Here is a 25,473-nt window from a genome sequence, read left to right on the forward strand (position 1 = left end):
TCAACACACAAATATAGTTGTGTTAGCTCTGGTTTCTTACGCTATCACAACCACTCTAATTGTTTAGTATACTAAGTAGGAAAACGTATTCAGTATTTTCATGGTTTCCCAGTTTTAACTGTCCCTAAAAGCAGCAAAAGGAACAAGAGGAGAAGGAAACTTTAAGACCACTAGAAAGTCTGAAATATAATAAATAAGTACTATAGTTATATTGTTCTAATAACACAAGAGGAAAACTCAGGTAACTTTTAGATTTCAATGGGAATCTTCATTCTAAAGTGAGGACAAAAAGGGTGAATTCAAAAGGCAGTTATTAAAAAAAATGAACTTGATTCAGATATAATTTTCTTTTAACAAGATCTGAACATTTTAATTTAAAATTAACTAATAAATCACAATTTCATATTGCTTTTAGGATTATTTTGTTTAAAAATGACACGTTTCAGAATTAACCAAAGTATATTTCTATTACAAGTTAGTTTATCCAAGTAAGTAAAGAATAAACCACAGTGTAGCTCCCTTAACCTAGGAGTCAGGTTTTAATGACAAAGTCCGTTGCCAGCAATGGACATGCAGGTAACCCTCAAAGAAGTTGTAAATACAAATCCCAGACTGCTTCTATAAACTGAAAAGACCTTTGTTGAGTCACAGGTATAAAAATGGGGCACTGGCACTGAATTGAAGGAATATGGTCTTTACGACATATGTATGGAAGGGCCTTCTAGAGTGGTCACGAGGATCACAGTCTTAACGTCTAGTTGGTTTTCTACTTCACTGGTAGCATCTTCTTTATTGTAATCCATCCAAACAACTATTTACACAGAATGTTCAAATCTGAAACTCAACAGGCACTATAGATTTTCATCAGAAATAAACCAGCTTGTTTCTGTAAGTTAATTTAGTAATAGCTGTAGGTGGCCAATATAACCCAAAGAAAAATGAAATCAAGAATCAAACTGGGGGCACCGGGGTGGCTCAATCGGTTTAAGTGCCCGACTTCGGCTCAGGGCATGGTCTCGCAGTTTGTGAATTCAAGCCCCGTGTCAGGCTCTGTGCTGACAGCTTGGAGCCTGGAGCCTGCTTCAGATTCTGTGTCTCTCCCTCTCTTTTTGCCTCTCCCCTGCTTACTCTGTCTCTCTCTCTCTCTCAGAAATAAACTTAAAAAAAAAAAAAGAAAGAATCACACTGAAAACAGAGACCATTAAGTGTTCTAGGTAAAAGTTCCACTAATTATTTTACACACTTTTGTGAAAACTTTGCATTATCAATAAAAAAAACAGCCATTTCTATCCTTGTATCTTAACATAGATGTGATGAAAATGATAGCACATAAAATTCTACTAGTTCCCTTAAAGTAATCAAAGTTATTTGTATTGATGACCTGTACTACTGCAGGGTGGCAAGTAGGTGCGAAGCTAATTAGGAGTGTTGCTGGGAACAAAATGCCTGAACCAAACCAGATTTTTTTCTTTTGTGAGGCTTGAGGGATGACACTACTTCCACAAGAAAACAATGAAAAATAAAGAGAGAACAAAGGAGGGGACAGAAGGGGAGGGGAGAAGAAAGGGCACTCTCATAATTAATGCTACAGGTCACAGACCCTCTTAAAAACTTTAAAATAAAAAAAGTATTGCTATCAACAAGCATATTTCATTTTTCTTCCTCTTCTTTTTTTACATAATTATTACTTTTTTTTTTTTTTGAAAAAAATCTAGAGTAACTCAACATCTCAAATAATCCACAAATTTATCAAGAACTTTGTCACGTAAGTTCTCACAGACAGGAAGTACTGGGTTGGGAACAATATTTATAACAAACCTCCACAGTTTACTGGTCAGAAGCCGCATCTCGATGTAACTGTCATTTCTCTTACATGAGCAGAAGCTTATCTAATTATTTTAGAGTTCTCACTTTGTTTCTGCTAGCTCCAGATATTTTTCTCCTTTAAATGGAAAAAAAAATTAACTTTTAAATTCTGAAAATTCAATGGTTATTAGATTTACCGAAGGGAGAGGGGTGGAATAGGGTGAGAGTTAATTAAAAAACAAACTAACTAAAATTACAACATATACAGAAAGTTATTTCCAAAATGAAAGGAAAAAAGGGGGAAGGGCAAAGTAGCACTACCAACCAGTCACAAAGCCCAAGTTGGAACAAGAAAGAGCAAATAACTTTGGTTCCTAAAGCCCAATCTGAAGAGGATGCAGTTAGAAAGGAAACAAAACTGTAAGGATGTATAATCAATGGGATTCTTTTTCTGTCTCAATGATTTAGTTATAAATATAGATTATTAGTCTCTCTATACATGTAACAAATGGCAAACAACTCACTACCATGAAATTTCTAAAATTGACTCTTTCACATTGTTAAAAAAGGTAAAAATCACGTATTTTTCTTCCCTTCCTTCAGTTCAAATTATGAACTGAAATACTACATGTAATAATAGCTGGCCCTAACTTCTATACAAAGCTAAACGATTTTGAGCTCCTTTGCCAATATAAGGAGCTACATTAATTTTTATTACATTTGCCTCAAATTTAGGCTCAAGAAAAATTTCTCAAAGCAACTCAAAAAGAGCATTCAAGGGGAAAAAAGGCTATGGAGAGAAAAGACTAGCAGTTGAAACAAATACTCTTGAAAAACTCGAATCTGCCATTCAAGTATTGAAAATACCCCCACAAAAAGGACAATGAATGGGATCTACCACAATGAAATCAGCAAAATGAAATGCAAATCTCAAGCATGATAAATGGCCCTGATGGGCTGTCTGCTGAATCACTAGCCTTCAGTCCACAATTCCTTTTGGACCCTATAAAGAAGGGATTCAATGGAAAGTTGTCATTCCGTTTTGTAATTTTCTCTTGGTTGTCTTCAGGAAGCAATCGTTTGCTTTTTCCTCCATGTTATGCAGACCATTTCTTTAAACCCCAAAAGAGTAATAATTTTCATATATTAAAAGATTTCTTTTAGAAAACGGAAGAAAGACTACGAGGCCACGGGAATGATGCTAACGGTTACTCTTCATTGCTTCTTTAGCTGCCATGATGAGTGGTGTCAAGCTGGACAATGGTTTGGCCAGTTTCAGGAAGGGATGCTGCCAGAAATAGGGGGAAAGATGTATGAACATCATCAGTTTAGAAGCTAAATATTTCCTTTCATTTAAACCCCAAAGACTATTTTATGGATTATAATTTAACAAACACATATTTCAGTATGTGTATAAAATCAACATAATCAATATATCAATTTTATAGCTGAAATCAGTCTTTTTAGTTCATCTAATATTATAAAATCTCACCTAAATGACCCAGATATCCACACCAGCAATGGACTTGTCTGAGAACTTACAACATGCACAAACCCATATACCTAATTTTAGTATTAAAGCTATGTTATTCTAGCAGATACAATCCTAAACTGCAGCAGCTGTGATGTTGCTGGTAATAAATGAAGATCAAAATGTTAATTATTAACCCTATGTAAACTTTCTGTTGGTTACTCAAAAAAGTCAACTTTACCCCAAAACAGTATTATTTCCAAATTCACCTGTAACAATTCTTTGGCCGAACCCCTTTTCTCCACATCCATTTCCAAACAACGGTTTAAGAAATCCCGAAATATTGGGGAAAGTTTCTCCGGATTCTGAAGTTCTGGAGTTCCATTAGTTGCTATCAGGTACAAGGCCTAAAAACAGAAGAACATCTTTGATATACTTAAGGTAGCATAACACAGTGAGACAGCATTTTATAAACTTTATGGATCTTTTACTTAATTTTTTTTAAAGTTTTTTTTTAATTGGGGCACCTGGGTGCCTCAGGCAGTTGAGTATCTGACTCTTGATATCGGCTCAGGTCATGATCTCATGGTTTGTGAGTTTGAGCTCCGTGCAGGGCTCTGTGCTGATAGCTCAAAGCCTGCTAGGGATTCTGTCTTCTCTCAATCTCTCTGACACTCCCCTAGCAGCGGGGGGTGGGGAGAGACAATCAACAGAAATACTAAATTGAGGGGCGCCTGGGTGGCTTAGTCGGTTAAGCTTAGGTCAAGATCTCGCGGTTCGTGGGTTTGAGCCCCGCGTCGGGCTCTGTGCTGACTGCCAGCTCAGAGCCTGGAGCCTGTTTCAGTCTGTGACTCCCTCTCTCTCTGACCTCCCCTGCTCACGCTGTCTCTCTCTCTCTCTCCTAGAAATAAATAAAAAACATAAAAAAAAAAATACTAAATTGAGGTTTAGTATTATTTCTGCCTATTTGTTTCAGATATTTTCCCTTAACTTTTGGTATTTTTAAATGTTTATTTATTTTGAGAGAGCACACATGGGGAGTGGCAGAGAGAGAGAAAGACAGAGAGAGAGAGAGAGACAGAGAGAGAGAGAGACAGAGAGAGAGAGAGAGAGAATCCCATGCTTGCTCTACACCCAGTGCAGAGTCTGACAAGGTGTTAGGTCTCACGACTGTGAGATCATAACCTGAGCTGAAGTCAGATGCTTAACCAACTGACCCATGCAGGTGTCCCCTTTATTTTTAGATGTTACATTCTCCTAATTTCTTTTTCACTTTTTTTTTTTTTTTAACATTTATTTCTGAGAGACAGAGAGAGGCAGAACATAAGCAGGGGAGGGGAAGAGAGAGAATGAGACCCAGAATCCGAAGCAGGCTCCAGGCTCTGAGCTGTCAGCACAGAGCCCAATGTGGGGTTTGAACTCAGAAACCCTGAGATCATCACCTGAGCCGAAGTCAGATGGTTAACTGACTGAGCCACCCAGGTGCATCTCCTAATTTCTTTTTCAAAAATTAGCTTCATCTTTTTGGGGAGGGATTATAATAAATGTAATAATATTGGTAAAAGAATTATAATACATAAGGGTAGAAAGGAAAATGAGCACAATCTCAATATCCACATATAGCATCCATTTACCTTTCTCAAGTCACACCAGATTTTAAAACAATGGGACTACTTGAAACTTTTTTTTTTTAAAGTAGCCATATCTATAAAGCTATTGATGGAACAGGTAGAACATGGAGGATTTTGAGGGCAGTGAAAATACTATGTATGGTAATGGACATATGTTATTATTCATTATACATTTATCCAGACCCACAGAATTGTACAACACTTGTGCACCCTACTGTTACAGACTCTGGGTGATAATGAGGTGGTAATGTAGGTTCACGGAAAGTGGAATGTACCCTCTGATGGGGGATGCTGACAATGGGGGAGGTTCTTACATTAATTAATACAATTAATTACATCAATTAATTAATTACATTAATACACTTTTACAAGTGAAGGACCACTACTGATATACTTTCATTAAATGAAAGTCTAAGGCTTACACTGGCGTTCACTCTTTGCGGTGTATAGTTCTAATGATTTTGACAAATGCACACTGTCATGTTTCTGACATTATAGTATCCTACAGAATAATTTCACTGTCCTAAAAATCTCTTGTGCTCCACCCATTCATCCTCCCCATCCCATCTCTGCAAACATCTAGCAACCACATATCATTTTAGTTCTCTATAGATGAAATCACGTCTTCTAAGGTGGTTGTACCATTTTCCATCCCCATCAGCAATAAAGGAAAGTGCCCACTGCTCCACATTCTCACCAGCATTTAGTATCATCATTAAAAAAATTTTTTAAGGCCATTCTAATAGGTGTGTATCTTAGTGTTGTTTTAATTTTGCAGTTCCCAATAACATGACGTTGAACATCTTATTATATGCTTATCTACCAACTGTGTATCTTCTTTAGTTGTCTATGGAGATCTTTTGTCCATTTTTACATTAGGTTGTTTATTTTCTTATTGGTGAAGTTTGAAGGGTTCTTTAATATTTTGATCATCTAATGGGTGTTTTGGAAATATTTTCTCCCAGTCAGTGACTTGTCTTTTCATCCTCTTAATAATGTCCTTGTCAGAAAGGAGATTCTAATTTTAATAAAGTCCAATTTATTCTTTCATGGATCATGCTTTTTGATGTTCTATCTAAAAACATTGCCAAACCCAAGGTCACCTAAATTTTTTCCCGAATTACTTCACGTTTCTGCTGTATCACCAAATTGCCATCAGAAAAGGATACTGACACTCAAGCCATCAGGACATGAGTGTGCCCTTTTTTTTTTTTTTTGCTACCTGAGTTCACTCCTCTTTATGTGATACCTTCAAAATTTTCATTTACCAATGACATGCTAAGACATTACCTGAGATAGCAATTCAAGTGAAGATCTTCAGGCTGTCGAGGCCACATACTTCCATCAGAGGGGGGTCAAGAGGGAAGCCCATAAAAACAAGCACTCCTGTCAAGTATGCCTTCTCTCCAAACGCTTAACAGCCATTTTTCTACCTTGAAATAAATCTTATTACCTTCTGTATCTGCATTCATGCTACTGATTACAAGCAGCGCGGACTCCCAGCCATATAGAACTGCAGCTTCTATACTCTCGTGTCCACGTGGCTCTGCACACTCCCCTTTCTGCCTTCATTTTTTCATATACCACTGCCCCTCCTTTTCTGAACTGTTCTCCTCTGACAAACTGCCTCATCCACAGTGCTCTCTAGGAGTAGCCCAGTCCCTTTCAGCCCTTTTGTATCACTGCACCTAGAGAAGGGGTGTCCTTGTGGCTCCTCATTGCCGGGAGATCTCTGCCTGCCTCCTCCGGAACTCCCCGGCTTTCAAACTCATCTGCCTGACTTTGTTTCAAACATCTACCAACATTGTTATCATCTCTAACACTGCTCACAATTCAGAGCGATTTCAGTAGCTACAAAGATGTCTGTGACAGTTCCCTGACCTCCTCTTTTCCCACGCTCATGTGCTTTGGCCTCCCTTGGTCACACAAGCCCATGGTCACAGCCTGTGCCTCATCAGTACTCATGACTGCAACTCTGAAATCACAGTTGCTGTCCACCTGCTACCTTCTTCATTCTGAACACCAAAACACTGGAATCCTTTGACTCAACTAAACCTAAATAAATCCCACTGATCTTCCAGTGTTCATTATTCATTATTATTATTGAATTATTATTCATTATTGATTATATAATCACTTTGACCCTCTTGCACTCCTAGCAATCACTTTGCTACACATTAAACTTGGCCTGCTCTTTGCTTGTACCTCTGCAGCTAAGGACAGCAGAAGAAAAAGATAGATGCCTACTGACTGGCATCATTAACCTCAGAAAGGCCGTTGGTGCTTCCAGCACTCGTACTACAGATTTCCCTATTTCACTCCTCCTCCCACTCTGGTTTCTGTTTCAGGACACTCACCATACATTACATTTCGTTGTCATGTCTCCTTGGGCTCCTCTTGGCAATGACACTTTCTCAGACTTTCTTTGCTTTTGATGACTTTGACAGTGTGGAGTATTATCAGGTTTTATTTCATAAAATGCTTTCTACTGGAATTTGATGTTTTCTTCATGATTAGGGTGAGAATATGTGTTTTGGGAAGAAGCAGTGTCACAGAGTGCCACTTTCATTGGATCGTATCAAAAATACATACTATCAAAATAGTTTATGACTGTTGATGTTGACTTTTTTACCTGGCTGAGGCAATGCCTGTCAGGCTTTTTTCTGTTGCAAAGTTAGTCTTCTCCTTTCTTTTCTTACTGTGCTCTTCAGAAGAAAATCACTCTGTGCAGTCTATACTTAAGGAGTATGGAATTATGCTCCATTGCTCTTATGGTGGAACATCCACACAAATTATTTGAAATTTTTCTGCATGAGAGTTGTCTCTTCTGCCCATTTATTTATTCAATTACTTACTTATATCAGCATGGACACATAAATATTATTTTATACTTTGAATTATTATCCCTTTATTTTGTCCACAAACTGTTGCATCTTTGGCCACTGGAGCTCTTTAAGTTGGCACCTTGCCTTTTTGACAAACCCGTCAATGTGGGCTCTTCTCTTTAACTCAGTATATTTATGATTCTGTTTTATCTCCTTAGCTGAATTTTATTAGGTGTAATTCTTTCATAATTTCATAATTTTAGGGCTTGCTTAAGAGGTGAGGGCATACATCTTTCAATTTTCACAATTGTCAGAATATTACACCAGACTACAACAATCTTATGGGTTTCCTCCTCAGCCTTATGCTTTTGTTACCATTTTTACTTGTACATATTTTTTTTCTCCCCCTTCCATTATTATTTTGATGTAAAGAGTTTTATCATTTACTTGTTTAAATGTTTATTTTATATTTGAGAGAGAGAGACGGAGCATGAGCAGGGGAGGGGCAGAGAGAGATGGAGAAAGAATCTGAAGCAGGCTCCAGGCTCAGCACAGAACCCAATGTAGGGCTTGATCTCACGAACCTCAAGATCATGATCTGGGCTGAAGTCAGGCGCTTAACCAACTGAGCCACCCAGGTGTCCCAACTGTTTTATCTTAAAGATATTTACATAAGAGGGGCGCCTGGGTGGCTTAGTTGGTTAAGCGTCTGACTTTTGCTTAGGTCATGATCTCGTGGTTCGTGGGTTTGAGCCCCGCGTTGGGCTCTGTGCTGACTGCCAGGTCAGAGCCTGGAGCCTATTTCAGTCTGTGACTCCCTCTCTCTCTGACCCTCCTCTGCTCACGCTGTCTCTCTCTCTCTCCTAGAAATAAATAAAACATTAAAAAAAAATAATTATAAAAAAAAAAGATATTTACATAAGAAAAAAATTGTATTTATTTACTCACATAGTTAATACTTCTAACACTCCTCATTTCTTTGTGTGGAGCTATATTACCGTTTTCTTTCTGCCTGAAAGATTTCTTTTAATATTTCTTGTAGTGTAGATCCGCTGATCATAAACTCTTTCAGTGTCTATGTTTGAGAAAAATCCTTATTTCACCTAAATTTTTAAAAGATATTCATTGGCTGCAGAATTCCTGAATGACTAATTTTTCTCCAAAACTTATTACACATATATTAGAACACCTAAAGTTATCTCACAGCTCACTATCTCTACTTCACTTCTTCAAAAACTTTACTTATTTTGGACAGCTTCTATTACTTTGTCTATGATTATATTAATCATTTTTCTGCAATGTATAACCTGCTGTTAATTCAATCCCAAACTACACTGTAGTTTCTATCTATAAGTTTAATTTGGGCTTTGAAAAAATATTCCTTTGAAATGCCTCTGCTCTTAAAAACTGCTTTAATGCTTTTGTGTACTCTTTTATATGAGTCAGTTCTGGTCTGTTGCAACTGATTGACTTTTCTCATTATGGGTTGTACTTTCCTGCTCTTCTGCCTCCCTGATAAACTCTGATGGTATATTTCTGTATTCTTTTAAATATTTTTGAGCTTTGTTCTGCAATAGTTACTTGGGAACGGATCTCTTTGGGTCTTGTTTTTAAGATTTGTTAGGTGGTACCACAGCAGCACATAGTCTAGGGGTAATTATTTCCCATCACTGATACAGGACTCTTTTGAGTCTTCATGCAATATCCTGTGAATTACAAGGTTTTCCACTGTGGCTGACAGAAGCAGGAACTACTCCCAGCGTCTGTGTGAGCACCAAGCACTGTTTTCTCCAGTCTTATCAGATGGGTCCCCTGAACTTGGGTAGACTCTTCATTCATATACACCAATCTCTACTGAACACTCAAAGGGGACTTCACAGATATCCAGAATCTTCTATGAAGCTTTCTCTTCTCCTGTTCTCTCTCTTGTAAACTCCAGCTGCCTTATTCTCCCCAAACTCTCAAGGAGGCCACTGTGTTCCACCTGGGCCCTCCCTCCCTATATATGGCCTAGAAATTTTCTTAAGACATTAAGCTGGAGTCAATCACAGGGCTCACCTCAAGTCTTAGCCACTTTTGGAGATCATTGTTCTTCACTGTATTACGTCCAGGGTCTTGCAAACCATTGTTTCACATATTCTCATTTTTTTGTTGTTGCTCCTTTTGGCAAGCATGGTTAATTTGGTGTCTGTTATTCCATGTTGACAGGAAGGAGAAGTTCCTGCTTGCCAAGTTTCCATCAATTATATCCACATTGCCAAGTTAGCCCTCATCTTACTTGACGTAACTGTAGTTTCTGATGAGCTGATGCCTCCCTCACTTTTTGTGTGAAGATTCAAGGGCATGTGTTTATTTTGGTTTTATGTACCTCTCCAGCCATTCCTTATTGATCTGCCATATCAACTGTTGACTATGGAATGAATGCCTCAGGATGCAAGCTGAGTTTTTTCTACTGTCCGTCTATGCCTACTTGGCCTGGTGATCTTATCTAGCTGAATAGCTTTAAATAATTTCTATAGCTAACAAGTCTCAATTTTACATCTCTGGCCTGATCCTAGAGTGGCATACCCAACAGCCTATTCAACATATCCACCTGGATGTCTTAATAGGCATCACAAATTTAGCATGTCTAAATCCTCCTGATCTCCCACCTGCCACCCCACATACCACTCTACTTGCAGTCTTCCCCATTTCAGTTAAGGTGAACCTGAATTTCACCATTCCAGTTGTTTAGGCCAAACTCTTGGCTCCTCTCTTCTCTCCCCCAGGTAGGCTCTCCTTTCCAAATACATCCAGAATCTAACTACTTTTCCTCACCTCTACTTATACCATTCTGATCTGGGATACCATCATGTCTTGCCTGGATTACTGCAACAGCCTTCTAACTGGTCTTCTTGTGTCTGTTTTTACCTCACTTGAAAATCTTTTCTCAAAAAAGTAGCCAGAGTGATCCTGTTAAGATGTAAGATAATTTCACTTCTCTGCTCAAAACTCTCCAATGGTTTGCCTGTCTCACTTATGAAGAAGTCAGAATTCTATCTTTTTTTGATGTTTATTTATTTGAGGGAATGTGTACTCATGTGCACAACTGGGAGAGGGGCAGGAAGATAGGGAGAGAGAGAATTCCAAGGAGGCTGTCAGTGCAGCGCCAAACCAGGGGTTCAGTCTTATGAACCATGAGATCATGACCTGAGCCAAAATCAAGAGTTGGATACTCAATCAACTGATGCACCCAAGTGCCCCCAGAATTCTTATAAAGGCCTAATGAAGCACTATCCAGTCTGGTCCCATTTCTCCACTGATCTTTTTCCTCCTGCTGTGTGCTCCCTGCACACTAGCTATGGAGGAATCTTCAATGTGCCTTTGCATGTGCCATGAATGTTCTTCCCTTAGGTACCTCAGTACAATTTTCTTATCTCCTATGTTCAAATGTCACCTCAGTGAACCACTCTTGTGAGATCAAGCGCTCCGGACTCCCTCCAACCAGTCCTGGCACTTAGGACACTACCATTTAATATATTATATATTATTTGTACTTATTTTGTTTATTGTTTCTCTCTACCTTCTATGAAGGCAGGAATATTTGTTGGTAGACAGCACCTTGTATGGTGCCTACCACAGAGCAGGTACTTGAATCAATATTTATTAAACAAATAAATGAAATCAGAGGATTTTAAAAACTGTTCCAAAGTGTTCTAAAACTTGTCACCTCTATTAGAGTACTGTAAATGCTTCCTTGAACTGGAATCTTTGCAAAAGCATTCAGGAAAAAGAGCAGAAAAATCCAAAGCCACCTAGACGGGGCCTCTCCTATACATACCCGTTACCTTGGCCTCTAGAGACCATTTTATAACAAGTCCAACTTATTTGGAAAAAAAATGGAAAAAAATTTCTGGCAATAAGCCTATACTAATATATGGTAATTTAAAAACTTTAAAAATTGCTTCATTGAGATATAATCCACGTACTATAAAAATCGCCATTTTTTTTTCTTTTTAATGTTTGAGGGAGAAGGAGAGAGAGAGAGAGAGGGAGGGAGAGAGCATGGAAGCAGGGGAGGGACAGAGAGAGAGGGAGACACTGAATCTGAAGCAGGCTCCAGGCTCTGAGCTGTCAGCACAGAGCCCAACATAGTGGTCAAATCCATGGACTAAGAGATTGACCTGAGCCAAAGCTGATGCTTAACTGACTGAAACACCCAGAACCCCCCCACCCCCCAAATCACCTTTTTAAAGTGTAAAATTCATGGGGCACATGGGTGGCTCAGTTGGCTAAGTGTCCAACTTTTGATTTTGGCTCAGGTCATGATCACCTGGTTTGTGAGTCTGAGTCCCAACTCAGGTTCTGCACTGACAGTGAGAAGTCTGCTTGGGATTCTTTCTCTCCTCTTTCTAACCTTCCCGTTTGCACGTGCGTGAGAGTGTGTGTGCGCGCACGCGTGCGCGCACACACACACACTCTCCCTCTCTCTACAAGAATGAATGAATGAATAAAGTGTATAATTCGGTGTCCTTAATATATTCACAAGGTTGTACAACCATCACAACTGTCTAATTCCAGAACATTTTTAATCCCTCCAAAAAGAATACCCATGTGTATTATTGGCTACTTCCTATTCCTTCTTCTCAGTCCCTAGAAACCATTAATCTTCTTTCTTTATAGATCTGCCTGTTCTAGAGATTTCATATTCTGTTGATCCTCATTACGTACAGATTCCTTATATGTAAACTTACCGACTCATGCCAAATTTATTTGTAACCCTCAAATAAAAACTCTCAGTGCTTCTGTGGTCACTCATGGGTATGTACGGAGAAGTGGAAAGTGAAGTGCTGAAGTGCTGTCTTGTGACCTAAGTGCAAGAAGGCTGTGATGTACATTATGAAGAAAATACATGTTCGGTAAGCTTCATTCAGGCATGAGTTACAGTGCCACGAGTATTCTGGCTGTGAGTTCAGTATTGAATCAACAATATATATTAAAATGGTAAGGGATGCTTGGTTGGTTCAGTCAGTTAAGTGTATGACTCCGGATTTCGGCTCAGGTCATGATCCCCAGGTCATGGGGTCAATCTTTATGTCAGGCTCTGTGTTGTGGAGCTTACTTGATTCTCTCTCTCCTTCTCCCTCTGCCCCATCCCCGTGTGCATGTGCTCATGCTCTCTCTCAAAAAAAAAAAAAAGGATATATATATATATATGTGTGTGTGTATATATATATATTTTTCTTTAGATGGCTTTAAACAGAAACATACAAAAAGCAAGATTAAACATACAAAAAACAGGTATTGATCTGCTGACAGAAATGTGACCAAAGGCTTGCAGGAACCCAACCCTATATTTCTCCTAAAAATAATAGTTCAGTATTTGTTAATTCAGTGTTTGTGGCTTTGCAAAACTTGAATAACAAAAATGGATGGCAAATGGAATCTTATCATATGTGACCTTTTATGTATGACTTCTTTAATTTAGCATAATGCTTTCATATTTAAAGTTGTAGGTACCTGTACTTCATTACTTTTATTATGACTCAATAATATTCCACTGTAGTGACACACGACTTTTGTTCATTCATTCGTCAGGTGACAGACATTTGGGTTGTTTATACCTTTTGACTATTATGAATAATACCGGTATGTACAACTGTGTATAAGTTTTTATGGGGATAAAAACCTTTCTCCAATAAAGGATTTATTTTTAGTTGAGAGAGAGGGATATAGAATGCATGTGGGCAAGTGGGGGTGGGGTGGGGCAGAGAGAGTTCCCAGTAGGCTCCGTCCATGCTGTCAGCCTGGAGCACCACACTGACTTGGGGCTCAAATTCACTAACCATAAGATTGTGACCTGAGCCAAAATCAAGAGTCAGATGTTTAAATGACTGAGCCACCCAAGTGACTCTTAAGTGTCCTGGGTACATATCTAGCAGTGTAATTACTAGGTTATATGGTAACTCAACATTAACTGTTAGAGGAGCTGTCACATTATTTTCCAAGTGCTGCACCATTTTACATTTCCACTAGCAATGTATCAGGTTCTAATTTCTTCACATTTACTGTCTATCTTGATTATAGCCATTCTTGAAGGTGTGAAGTGGTATCTTGTTTGGGTTTTGATTTGCATTTCTTTAATAACTAATGATAGTAGTAATTTACAAGTAAAAGAGATAAAAAGGGGCGCATGGGTGGCTCAGTTGGTTAAGCCTCCAACTTCGGCTCAGGTCATGATCTCACAGTTCGTGGGTTCAAGCCCCGCATCGGGCTTTGTGCTGACTGCCAGCTCAGGGCCTGGAGCCTGTTTTGGATTCTGTACCTCCCTCTCTCTCTGACCCTCCCGTGCTCATACTGTCTGTCTGTCTCTCTCTTTCTCAGAAATAAATAAAACATGAAAAAAACAAACAAACAAAGAAATAAAGAGAAAGAAGGAAAAAACAAACTCCTAAACTCTCCACCTCAGTTATTGGAATATCTAATTGTTTAAAGTCTACTGGCCCCATCTCTAACTCAGGACCCTAACTCTTTTGTTTGAATGTGAGCTTTAACATCACCATCTACAGTTTTCTCACAGATGCAATCTTGCTTTCCTCTCCTGTGCACTTGGTGGTACAGAATCCAAGGTTTGAAGCTGACAATCTAACGGGTACATCTAGGGACCCTTTGTAGGAAAGTGAGCAAATTCTTACATGCAAAATTTAAAACCACACAGTTTACTAAAACTCCACAAACTCTTTACCTAACATATTCAACTCAATAACCCAGAAGCAGATAATTTTCAGATGCAGAGTGAGGGCAGAAACTAGGTTATATCAACTTTGTATCTTAAGTTCTTGCTCAGTTTGTGCCTGGCACAATCAGATTCTAAATAAATGTTGCAAAGAAATGTATTTTCCAAAAAATAAGGCTGGTGTTTACTTGGTCTTACCCTCAAGGGATTTTCATTGAGGTACGGAGGCTCTCCTTCTACCATTTCAATAGCCATGATACCCAGAGACCATATGTCCACTTTAGGGCCATAAGCTTTCCGTGTAACCACCTCTGGTGCCATCCAGTATGGCGTTCCAACCATGGTACTTCGTTTGCTCTGCTCAGGGGTGATCTGGGCACAGAAACCAAAGTCAGCTATAAAAAAAAACAAAAAATGTATCTAGAGTTAATGGTGTCCATGGATAGTTCCATCTGAGTTTGTGAGAGATGACTTGATTAATTACACTGGACTGTTCAGCCTTTTTTTTTTTAAAGTAAACCAGGGGCACCTGGCTGTCTCAGTCAGTAGAGCATGTGACTCTTGATCTTGGGGTTGTGAGTTCAAGTCCCACATTGGGCACAAAGCTCACATTTAAAATAAAAAAGTAAATGAGAATGGGTTTACAAATATATTAATGATGTTACATACTCTTCACTTGTTTACTTTTACTTCCCACAAGCAAAGGACAAATTATCAGGAGGTTTTTTTATTCTAAATAACTATCCTAACGGGGCGCCTGGGTGGCTTAGTCGGTTAAGCATCTGACTTTCGCTTAGGTCATGATCTCGCGGTTCGTGGGTTCGAGCCCCGCGTCGGGCTCTGTGCTGACTGCCAGCTCAGAGCCTGGAACCTATTTCAGAGTCTGTGTCTCCCTCTCTCTCTGACCCTCCCCTGCTCACGCTGTCTCTCCCTCTCTCTCCTAGAAATAAATAAAAATATTAAAAAAAAAAAAACCTATCCTAAAAATTTTAACAAAGTTGAGAAAGGTCTAAGAGAAAAAAGTAAATAAATGTTCAATGGTGAACACCAGAACTAAATTCTATAAAACAGGTAAAGGTCAGGAGGTGGGAACTAATTCTGAAGGAAATAAACAGAAGGTAGAATTACTAAGTATCTGACTTAGCAGACATTCTAGAAAAAGAACAGCGTTAACTACAGCCGTACCTAACAAAGTCCTCGCCAGCATTACTCTACTGCAACTACCTTATGTTATAACAGGAGCAGGAGGCCTGGGTAGGATTCAGTGTTTATTTAGTGGGAATATCAGGATGAGAATCTAGAATTTTCTCCTCCCTTCTACAGACCCATTCTACTTCAAAAGTAACTACTGTTAACATTTAGGTTTATAAAGTTTATACTTTTTGTTATGAATTTACATAGTTACAAAAATTACCATGAGCTGCATGGTTTATTTTATCTAATTAGGATACTTTGTAAAGTGCTTTTTATTATTTTTTAAAGCAACCTCTACCCCCATTGTGGGGCTCTAACTCACAAATCTGAGTCAAGAGTCACAAGAGCACCAACTGAGTGCCAGCCAGGGGCTTCAGTAAATTGTTTCTTAAAATTGATTTTTAGAGATTTTTCTATAGTTGTACATTGATCCACCTCATTACTATAATTACACAATATTACAAATTAAAAAGGACTATAATTTATTTTACCATTCCTATTCTCTTAGATATTTAAGTTTTTTTTTAACAATGTTGCAGAGAACAACTTTGCATTTATTGCTGTGCTTGTATTCAGTAATCCTATAGAAAAGCATACTAAAAGAACAATTGTTCCATCAAATCACAATATTTATAGCTAAAATGAGTACTTGTTAACAAACCAGAGATGTTCCAAATATAAGAATTAACATACCTAATCCTTATGATAACTCTATGAGATAGGCATATTTATTAATATTCTCATTTTACTAATTGGGTAACTAAAGCATACATATTTTTAGATAACTTACTCAAGATCATTCATTTAGTATGTGGAAGATCCAAGATAAAACATTATCCAAAAAAGTCTAATTCAGTTTACATGTGTATCCACCAGAAAAGTATTGAGAATGTCCACTTCTAATTTGCCCACTGATTAAGATTAGTAATCTTTTGTTTTTGACCATCTACTAGAACCCTCTTTCTGTGGTTGAATACTCTCTGGAGGAATTATCTTTAAAAAGAGATGTTGAAAAAGGAGCCAAACATTTTAGCAGAACAGAAGGAAAACTTTTTGATTTCTTGATCCAAGAAATGTCTTGAATTTTGCATAGTTGCAGGAAACTCAAGTTCTTCTTGAATCCTCCAGAGGGCCTCATTGAAACTGACAGATTATAGCCAACAGAGAAAAAGGAAGTTTAGGATTTCCCCCCCATGACTCTATCATATCTGATACAGAAGATAATTAGGAAGAGAGGTTTATAGGAATTTTTTTCCCCCTTGTCATCTCTCAGGTCAGGGTCATATAGCACTCTCCCAATTAGGCCCTGCTTTACCAAATCCAAAGAAAGCTCAACAGGATAATGAGAAAGATCTACCCTAACAGACAAGAGAAACAAATTCAAGTTTATCTTTGGAAGACAGCACCAACATTACAACAGTCCCAGGCACTGTTCTTCAGTGCTTCACATTTCTAATCCTCAGAAAAATTCTCTCACATAGCTACTCTTATTTTCCTTATTATATAATTGAGAAAATAAACACAAAGAGATTAAGTAACTCATCCCAAAACAGTCAGCAAGGAGTAGCTAATCTGCTATTTAAACCCAATCTGTCCAGTTGAGAGTTCATATTCTTTACCATTCTTTCCCTCCTTCTCCATATATAAAGTCATAAAAATATTAATAGGTTTATTTTTTAAAGTTTATTTTGAGAGAGAGCATGAGTGAGTGAGTGGGGGAGGGGCAGGGCAAGAGGGAGAGAGAGAATTCCATGCAGGCTCTGCACTAATAGCACAGAGCCCGAAGTGGCTTGAACCCAGCTTGAACCCACGAACTGTGAGACCAAGATGGAGCCAAAGTCAAGAGTTGGACACTCAGCCACCTGAGCTACCAAGGTACCCCAATAGAAGGCTTTTTTTGGTTTTCTTTTTTACTTAAACAAAAGGCAGAAGTATCATAACAAATACATGTTATTTCTTCATTTGTTACTCACTAAGTTTAACCGATCCTTCCATTCCCAAAAGCACATTGTCACTTTTGATGTCTCGGTGGATCACTTGATTAGCATGTAAAAACTCCAATGCCTGTAAACACTAAACAAGAAAAATACTTATCAATGAAACAGTTCCTAAAAAGTCCAAAGGAAATTCACATACAGTATTCATGTCCTGAGCATGACTTCAGAAGTCTAATTCAGCCACCAGAAAGTAGGTAAGATCCTGGGAGGTCTAGTTCTATCCAGCTGCTCACTGATGTAAGATGTTTTCTTCATTTCTTTTATAGTGGATTTTACATAAAGCTATACACACAACCTAGACACCACTGATGGTAGAGTAATTTTCCTCTTATGCTGTGTTTCAGAAAGCACAGAGTCAGAAGTGAGGAAAAACTCACTCCTTCCTTAAATACAGGAACAAGATTAGAGTTTTAAAATCTGCTTGTCCCTATGTTTTTGAATATAAACTGAGTATAAACTCTAAACATGGAAAAAGCTGTTCTTTTTCTTACCCCCAATAGAGGAAAACAACAAATAAGGGATGTACATTATGAATAACAATTAAAAATCTCATTCAAAATATTCTACTATTCATTCAAGGAAAAACAGATAAACTATGTAATTCTATATTAAATTTACCAAGCATTTAAGCAGATTCTTGAAAAGAACAAATCTTCCCCATAACACTGGTACAAATGAATAGAAACAAATTTGTCCTTCATTTTACTGTTTTCTCTAACTTGCCAATTAGAGAAACTCCTAAAATAATTTTTAAAACAATTATGAGAAGAAATTATTAGAGAAACTAAGTATAAATAGATAAATTCTTTTTTTAAGTTTATTTACTTTGAGAGAGAGAGAGTGAAAGAGAGTGAGTGGAGTAGGGTCAGAGAGAGAGAGATAGACAGAATCCAAACTCAGGGCTTGAATCTACTCTGGGATCATGACCCAAGGTGAAATCAAGAGTCAGATGCTCAACCAACTGAGCTGCCCAAGTGCCACATAAATAGATAAATTCTTAAGTTTTTATTAGCTTTTAAGTGATCAAACATTCTTTGTTAGAGATATCATATTATTAAAATATCATATTCATAGCTATTAAAGAATTTTTATTTCCTTCCCTCCTGAAACAACCAAAAGCTTAGATGTAAGGGCTATTTGGCTGAATTCTACTCGCTGAAGCAACAGTATGTCTAAAAATTCATTAATGAATATCAAGAAACAACCAGTTTAACCTTCGATAAATTAATAAGCCCAGAAGCAAACTTAACACTTCAGGTAAACATGTGTCTTGCTTTGCCTAAGACAGTCCATGTCTCCACTGTTGACTGGCCTTCCCTTTCACTCTTAAAAGTACCCTGATTGGCTGCTAAATTTTAATGATCACTCCACTGAACTTTACCTGTGAGCTGGGCTCTTCAAAAAACCATGTTCTGTTCCAGAATTGCCTTACACATGAAGGAAAGGGTTTAAATTCTCATGTAGGATAAAATGGTATGGGGACAACTTGCAAAGAAGTACATGGAGCAAGTATTTCACATAGTAAAAATTACCTGTGCAAAAAGCTTTCCCCCTGTCTTTTTTTTTTTTTTTAACCTCCTGCTTAACTACACATTGCTGTAACTTATCAAAAAGGGGACAAGCTCACCTCTCTGCATACAGCTGCAATCTGTGCTTCATCCATGCAGGTTTCTGTCACAACATCAGTAAGTGATCCCCCAGCAAGGTACTCCATCACCACAAACAATTCATCTCCCATCAGGTAGCTAAAATCATTATGAACACACAAAAAATACTCTTATTTTTAACATCACTCTGAGTACAAGGAATTCAAATGTCAGGCACCCTAATAACAAATATAGGAAGCTGGAAGCTTTGAGAGCCAGGGAGAAAACTGGCAAGCTGCTATGCAACAGCGCAGAAAATTAACTGAGGGTCATTATGATATTCCTAAGTGACTTGAAAGTTTGCCCATAATTGTGACTTGAGTGTATACATAGATCATTCCAGTTAAAATAACACTGTTAGGGAAATATACTTGGGAAGTTGATTTTTATGAACATGTCCCCCATTACAAGGGCTAAAATCTAAAAAAGTGTGATCTTTTCCCCATTCTAAACAAACTTACACATGGAACTAAGAAAGTCACCTATAATCCTCTATATCTCCAATATAATCACTATTTTGATTTTTCGATTATTCTTCTTCCATTAACATATATGTAATTGTATATTGTACAATATATAATTTTCTATTCTGCTCTTTGTTCTGCTGTTTAACATCTATTCCAAAATTAAATGAGGTTTTGACACACTATTTGCCCATGAAAGGCAGCATTTAAAATAAAAACTGATCTAAGTTTAAAAAACATGTGGCCAGGCACCTCTGTCAGTCAACACATTAATCATAGCTCATTTCATTAATGTTGCTGCTTGTGATCATTTATAACTAATACAAGCACCAGCAGCAAGGTCTTTCATTTAACTGCTTTCTCTAACTTGCCAAGTGAGATATCTAGAATAAGTCCTGCTAAACTGCATTGTGCTATTTTCTTTTTACCTCTCCTCCTCCTTCAGGCTTCCTTTTCAGCACGGACATTCTACTCTAGTCTTAACTCAAGGGGCTAGCCTCCAACACCAGAAGACTTGAAATATTCGTATTTACCTGTCCAAGAAGTTAACTATGTTGGGATTCTTCAATTCTTTCATCACTAGAATTTCATTAATGATTAATTCCTTCTTTGGCTGTTTCTGTAAATTAATCTGTTTAATAGCAACCTATGAAGGAAAGAGAAATAAGAAAAATCAGAACAAGTGTCTAATTCTCTTGGAAAATTACAAACACCAGTCAGGTAATAATTTAATTTATTATGTATCTATTATATTATACAGTGAGCTTACTCACAGGTAACTTTTACTTCCACACTGGCAATGCATGATGCTTTGTAACACATAGAGGCCAACTACTTTTATATTTCTTCTAAAGCTGCTTAATCAACCCAAGGTTATACCAATGCCAAGAATTAATCCTCTTTTCATTCCAAGCTGAGAAGATAATTTTTTAAATATTTGCTCATTTATGAAACTCAATGCATAATTCTTTCTTTTTTCTCCTATTAAGTACTATAAAATTACATAGAGAATTCTTTCAACATATTGAACTGAAAAAGAGATTCCTATTGATTATTCACAGATTTATCTAGTTTCTTCCTATACTAAAAGCTAATGGTAACACCCAAAATATGAAAAAGTAGCTACCTCCTGTCCCAATGCCACATCAGTAGCAGTGAAAACTGTACCAGAAGCCCTAGGGGGAAAAAAAGACACAACCAGATTTAAGGTTTCTAAATCACTATCACTTATACATCTAAAGACTTTATACTTAGAACAACTGCAAAAGGATTAAAGAACATTTAATTACATACCTTCTATTTATCTATTTATTTATTTTGAGAGAGAGAGGGAAGGAGAGGGAGAGTGTGCACACACCAACATAAGTGAGCACAAGAAGGGGAGGGGCAGAGGGAGAGAGGATCCCAAGCAGGCTCTGTGCTGTCAGTGCAGAGGCCGACCAGGCTTAATGCCATGACCATAAGGTCATGACCTGAGCTGAAATCAAGAGTAGGATGCTTAGCCAGTGGAGTCACCCATGCACCCCAAAACTTAACATGTTTAAACAGGAGTAAAAGCAAAACAAAAGGGGAAAAAATAAGAAAAAGGTAATCCCTATGGCCAAAACTTCTGTTAGAAATTTGTCATAAAAAGAAAGAAAAAAGGGATATATACTCATGGATCCATTTCCCTGCTTAAAAGAAACAAAAAAACTACAAATAAGTTTGTAATGTTCTTGTGTGCGCTTTACAAAGGCATCCTCCTTTTTCCCAAAAGTAATCTGTATTTGGTATTTATTCTGTCATTGATGTGTACCATTTCCATGCACTTTCCTACACTTTAATTAGCCATCCAGGTCCCCATGTGATTTAATGTTAATTCAACACTGGATTTGGGATAGGTGTTATACTTGCTCATTCATAACAATAATTATTTATATTATTCAATATAATTTATCCACTATCATGCTCAAGAATATTAAGATGATTTTCAATTTTTGTTATTAAACCAGTGATGCAACTACATTTAGTTGTGTGTTTTTTAAAAAATATTTTAGACAGCATGAGCAGGGGAGCAGGGCAGAGGGACAGAGTGAATAAGCAGGCTCCATGCTCAGTGAAGAGCCCGACACTGGGCTGGATCCCACCACTCCAGGATCATGCCCCTAAATTTAGCTTTTTTTTTTTTTTTAAAGTTTATTTATTCTGAGAGAGAGAGAGACTGTGTATGTGCACATGAGTGAGGGAGGGGCAGAGTCAGAGAGAGAGAGAGAGAGAGAGAGAGAATCCCAAGCAGGCTTCGAGCTGTCAGTGCAGAGCTCCATGCAGGGCTGGATCCCACAAACTGTGAGATCACCACCCGAGCACCACTTAAACTTAGCTTTAAGAGAGTCATACATACAAACAAATTCATAAGGAAGTTTTCAAAACAGACTTAAGCTCTCTTTCTAAATTCACAGAACACTTTCCAGAGATTAATAACATTAAAAACTGAAGATGGTCTGGGCCCCTGGGTGGATGAGTTGATTAATCATCTGACTTCGGCTCAGGTCATGATCTCACAGTTCATGAGTTCGAGACCCGCATCCAGCTCTGTGCTGACAGCTTGAGCCTGGGGCCTGTTTCAGATTTTATGTCTCCCTCTGTCTTTGCCCTTCCCCTGCTCATGTGTGCTCTCTTCCTCAAGAAATAAACATTAAAAAAAAAAAAAAAAAAAAAATTTAAAATGGTCATTTGCTCCTAAGCAACAGAAAATAGTTTTCTTTGCATTTACTTTTGAGAGAGAGAGAGAGACAGACAGACTGAGTGCAAGTGGGGGAGGAGCCAAAAGAGAGGGAGGCAGGATCCAAAGCAGGTTCCAGGCTCTAAGCTATCAGCACAGAGCTTGATGCAGGGCTCGAACCCGTGGACTGCAAGATCATGATGACTTGAGCTGAAGTTGGTGCTCAACCGACAGCTACTCAGATGCTCCAAGTGTAGTTTAAAAATACAAACTACTGGGGACACCTGGGTGGCTCAGTTGGTTAAGCACCGGACTTCAACTCAGGTCATATTTTCACAGTTCGTGAGCTCGAGGCTGGCATTGGGCTCTGGGCTGACAGCTCAGAGCCTTGAGCCTGCTTCAGATTCTGTCTCCCTCTGCCCCTCCCCCGCTTGTGCTCTCTCTCAAAAATAAACATTAAAAAATTTTTTTAAAACACAAATTACTGGACAAAATCCGAGTATCAGACTCAAAAATCAATATTCAATGATGTGATTAAATACGTGCTTTTATTGCTTATAATCTTGTAGTAAATGTTATTATTTTTTAAATACATTTGATGGGCAGGGCAATTTCCCCATCTAGTCTCTCAACCACCAATGGGAAATAACATTTAAGAAAAAACAGTGTATGATCACTGTTAAACCGTGTAGCCTTTTTAATAGCATGTAGAAATAAATGAATTACAAGAATACCACTCACAGAATACCGTAAGTGTTCAATGTCTTTCAACAGGCAAAAAAAAAAAAAAAAAAAAAAAGAAAAATCATAGTGTACATCCAAGAATTGTTAAATATTGTGTAACATATTCACAAATACTTACCCTTGCCCAATTTTTTCATATCTTGTATATTTTTTCTTAGGGTCACCTATGCTCACAATAGTTCCTATTTTAAACAAAAACCAAACAAAACATTGGAAACTCAGTCAAGCATTTTAAAGTTGTAAACTAATTACATCCTCATTCCTTCTAATAAAGTCTACTGAGTTTAGAACATTAGCTTTCAAACATTAACACTAAATTTCAAAAATAATGTATTTCAAAGACAAAACACTATTGAAACTTATCAGAAGCAAGAAGATATTGTTTCTATTAGGTTGGACCTCCTAACCAGTGTCTTAATTATCCTATCATTCTCTCAAAAATAAACATACTTTAAAATGACCAACTGTGTTAGTCTGCCTAAGAATAAAGAAAGGGGTTTTCAGGATGTGGGAGATTCAATCCTAATTGGGAAATTCCTGGGTAAGGATGAGTATTCTTTAATACACTGATATATATGAAACTAATGATAAGTTATGAAACTATCAGAAATAATATATAACTGATATTCACGTGAATAAACCTAAATGGCTTTTCTGACTCTTCCCATATTATCTTCTATCTTCCAATATATTTAGAAAACCACTTATTACTATAAAGATTACTTTAGTATGAACTAATCATACATCTGTTTTAGGAAAGCTCACAAAGTCACAACTAAGAAACAGTTTTAAAATTAGGATTTGGATATAAAACTATAACTTATATTATTACTATCATTAAATCAAAACATGAGAAAACCACACTAAGTCTTCACTTGCTCAAGATAAAGGAGATAGGATCATATCAAGGAAACTCACACAAATAATCCGATTTTATATAGGTACAGCCACTATAGCTGTAGTATCTTTCTTTGATCCCTCTCTATAAAGTGCTCTTTATAACTACAGCTTCTGTAGACTTGCACCCTCTCCCTGGCACTGTGTACATTATTTCTAATGGTTGATTCAGGCCAATGGCAGTTGATGGATGTAAAGGGAGAAGAGGAAAAAAACAAAAACAAAAAAAACACCTGTATTTGATGTTGACACATACATCTACATAGAAATGTTTAGTTATTTTGGAACATTTTGTATTATCCTACTGAGAAGCTATAAGTATGCATAAACATAAATAAACTTCTTTTGATAAGGTTTCCAATCATGATCCTTAGATTTGACCTTTTGGGAAGAAGTATTTCTTCCAAAGGTACTGACCATTGCAAAGACATTGCTCAAAAGTCAACACATAATAAACAAGCAAATTAGAGTATGATTTTGGCTTCAGCAGATTTTTTTTTATTTTATTTTTTACAAATAGTTTATTGTCCAATTAGTTTCCACATAACACTCAGTGCTCATCCCCACAAGTGTCCTACTCCATGCCCATCGCCCCCTCCCCCCCACATCCATCAGTCCTCAGTTTTTGTCGGCATTCAAGAGTCTCTCATGGCTTGCCTCTCTCCCTTTCCCCCACCATTTCCCCCCTTCTTCTCCGCCTTGTTCCTCCGTCAAGTTCCTCCTAATCCTCCTATACGTGCAAACATATGATATTTGTCCTTCTCTGCATGACTTATTTCACTCAGCAAAACACCCTCAAGGTCCATCCATGTTGCCATGGCCAGATTTCATTGTTTCTCCTTGCCATGTAGTATTCCATGGTATAGATAAACCACATCTTCTTGATCCAATCATCTGCTGGCTTCAGCAGATTTTAACTGAAGCTACTGTTCTTAGAACAAACTATTTTTTATGTCTTAAGCCAAAATATATATAAGGTATACATTAAAATCCATCTGAGCCAAATTTTCAAGAACTATTAACAATTTAAGAATAGTGTAAAATGTAGGTAACATACTTAATTTCTCCATAATCTCTTCATCTGTCATTTTGGTCTTCTTTTTCTGTTTGTCAGAAGACTTGGCACCACTATCAACATTAGAATCACCAACTGGTGCAGGGATAGGGTCTATTACAGACCGTGTATAAATCTGTAGAGAGAGAGTTAATTACTGAGATCTGAGGAAAAATATTTTTAGTATTCTTACTGGCACACTATTCAGGTCTTTGACTTAAAAAATATATTTTGTGTCTGTTTTTATTTTCATTTCAGAGAGAATGAGAAAGCATGCAGAAGCAAGCAAGGGAGAGAGGCAGGAGGAGAGAGAGAACCTGAAGCAGGT

General features: G+C 37.6%; 1 protein-coding gene across 2 annotated transcripts in view; it reads right to left on the minus strand.

Annotated features, from left to right (window-relative positions):
• Positions 1 to 1,349: 1,349 nt before the first annotated feature.
• PAK2 (p21 (RAC1) activated kinase 2) overlaps positions 1,350 to 25,473 on the minus strand; it is a 131,285-nt gene continuing 107,161 nt past the window's right edge. For both annotated transcript variants that reach the window (XM_039250886.1, XM_039250885.1), the window contains exons 7-15: positions 25,149 to 25,281; positions 23,313 to 23,376; positions 20,876 to 20,924; positions 20,283 to 20,395; positions 19,267 to 19,384; positions 17,616 to 17,715; positions 14,647 to 14,843; positions 3,547 to 3,684; positions 1,350 to 3,094 (exon numbers count right to left, since the gene is read on the minus strand). In XM_039250886.1, the coding sequence (XP_039106817.1) occupies positions 3,008 to 3,094; positions 3,547 to 3,684; positions 14,647 to 14,843; positions 17,616 to 17,715; positions 19,267 to 19,384; positions 20,283 to 20,395; positions 20,876 to 20,924; positions 23,313 to 23,376; positions 25,149 to 25,281 (999 nt within the window). In that variant the 3' untranslated portion in view covers positions 1,350 to 3,007. The remainder of the gene's footprint in view (positions 3,095 to 3,546; positions 3,685 to 14,646; positions 14,844 to 17,615; positions 17,716 to 19,266; positions 19,385 to 20,282; positions 20,396 to 20,875; positions 20,925 to 23,312; positions 23,377 to 25,148; positions 25,282 to 25,473) is intronic.

The sequence above is a fragment of the Hyaena hyaena genome, unplaced genomic scaffold (assembly GCF_003009895.1).
Source record: "Hyaena hyaena isolate Hyena2069 unplaced genomic scaffold, ASM300989v1 scaffold_382, whole genome shotgun sequence".
NCBI lineage: Eukaryota > Metazoa > Chordata > Mammalia > Carnivora > Hyaenidae > Hyaena > Hyaena hyaena.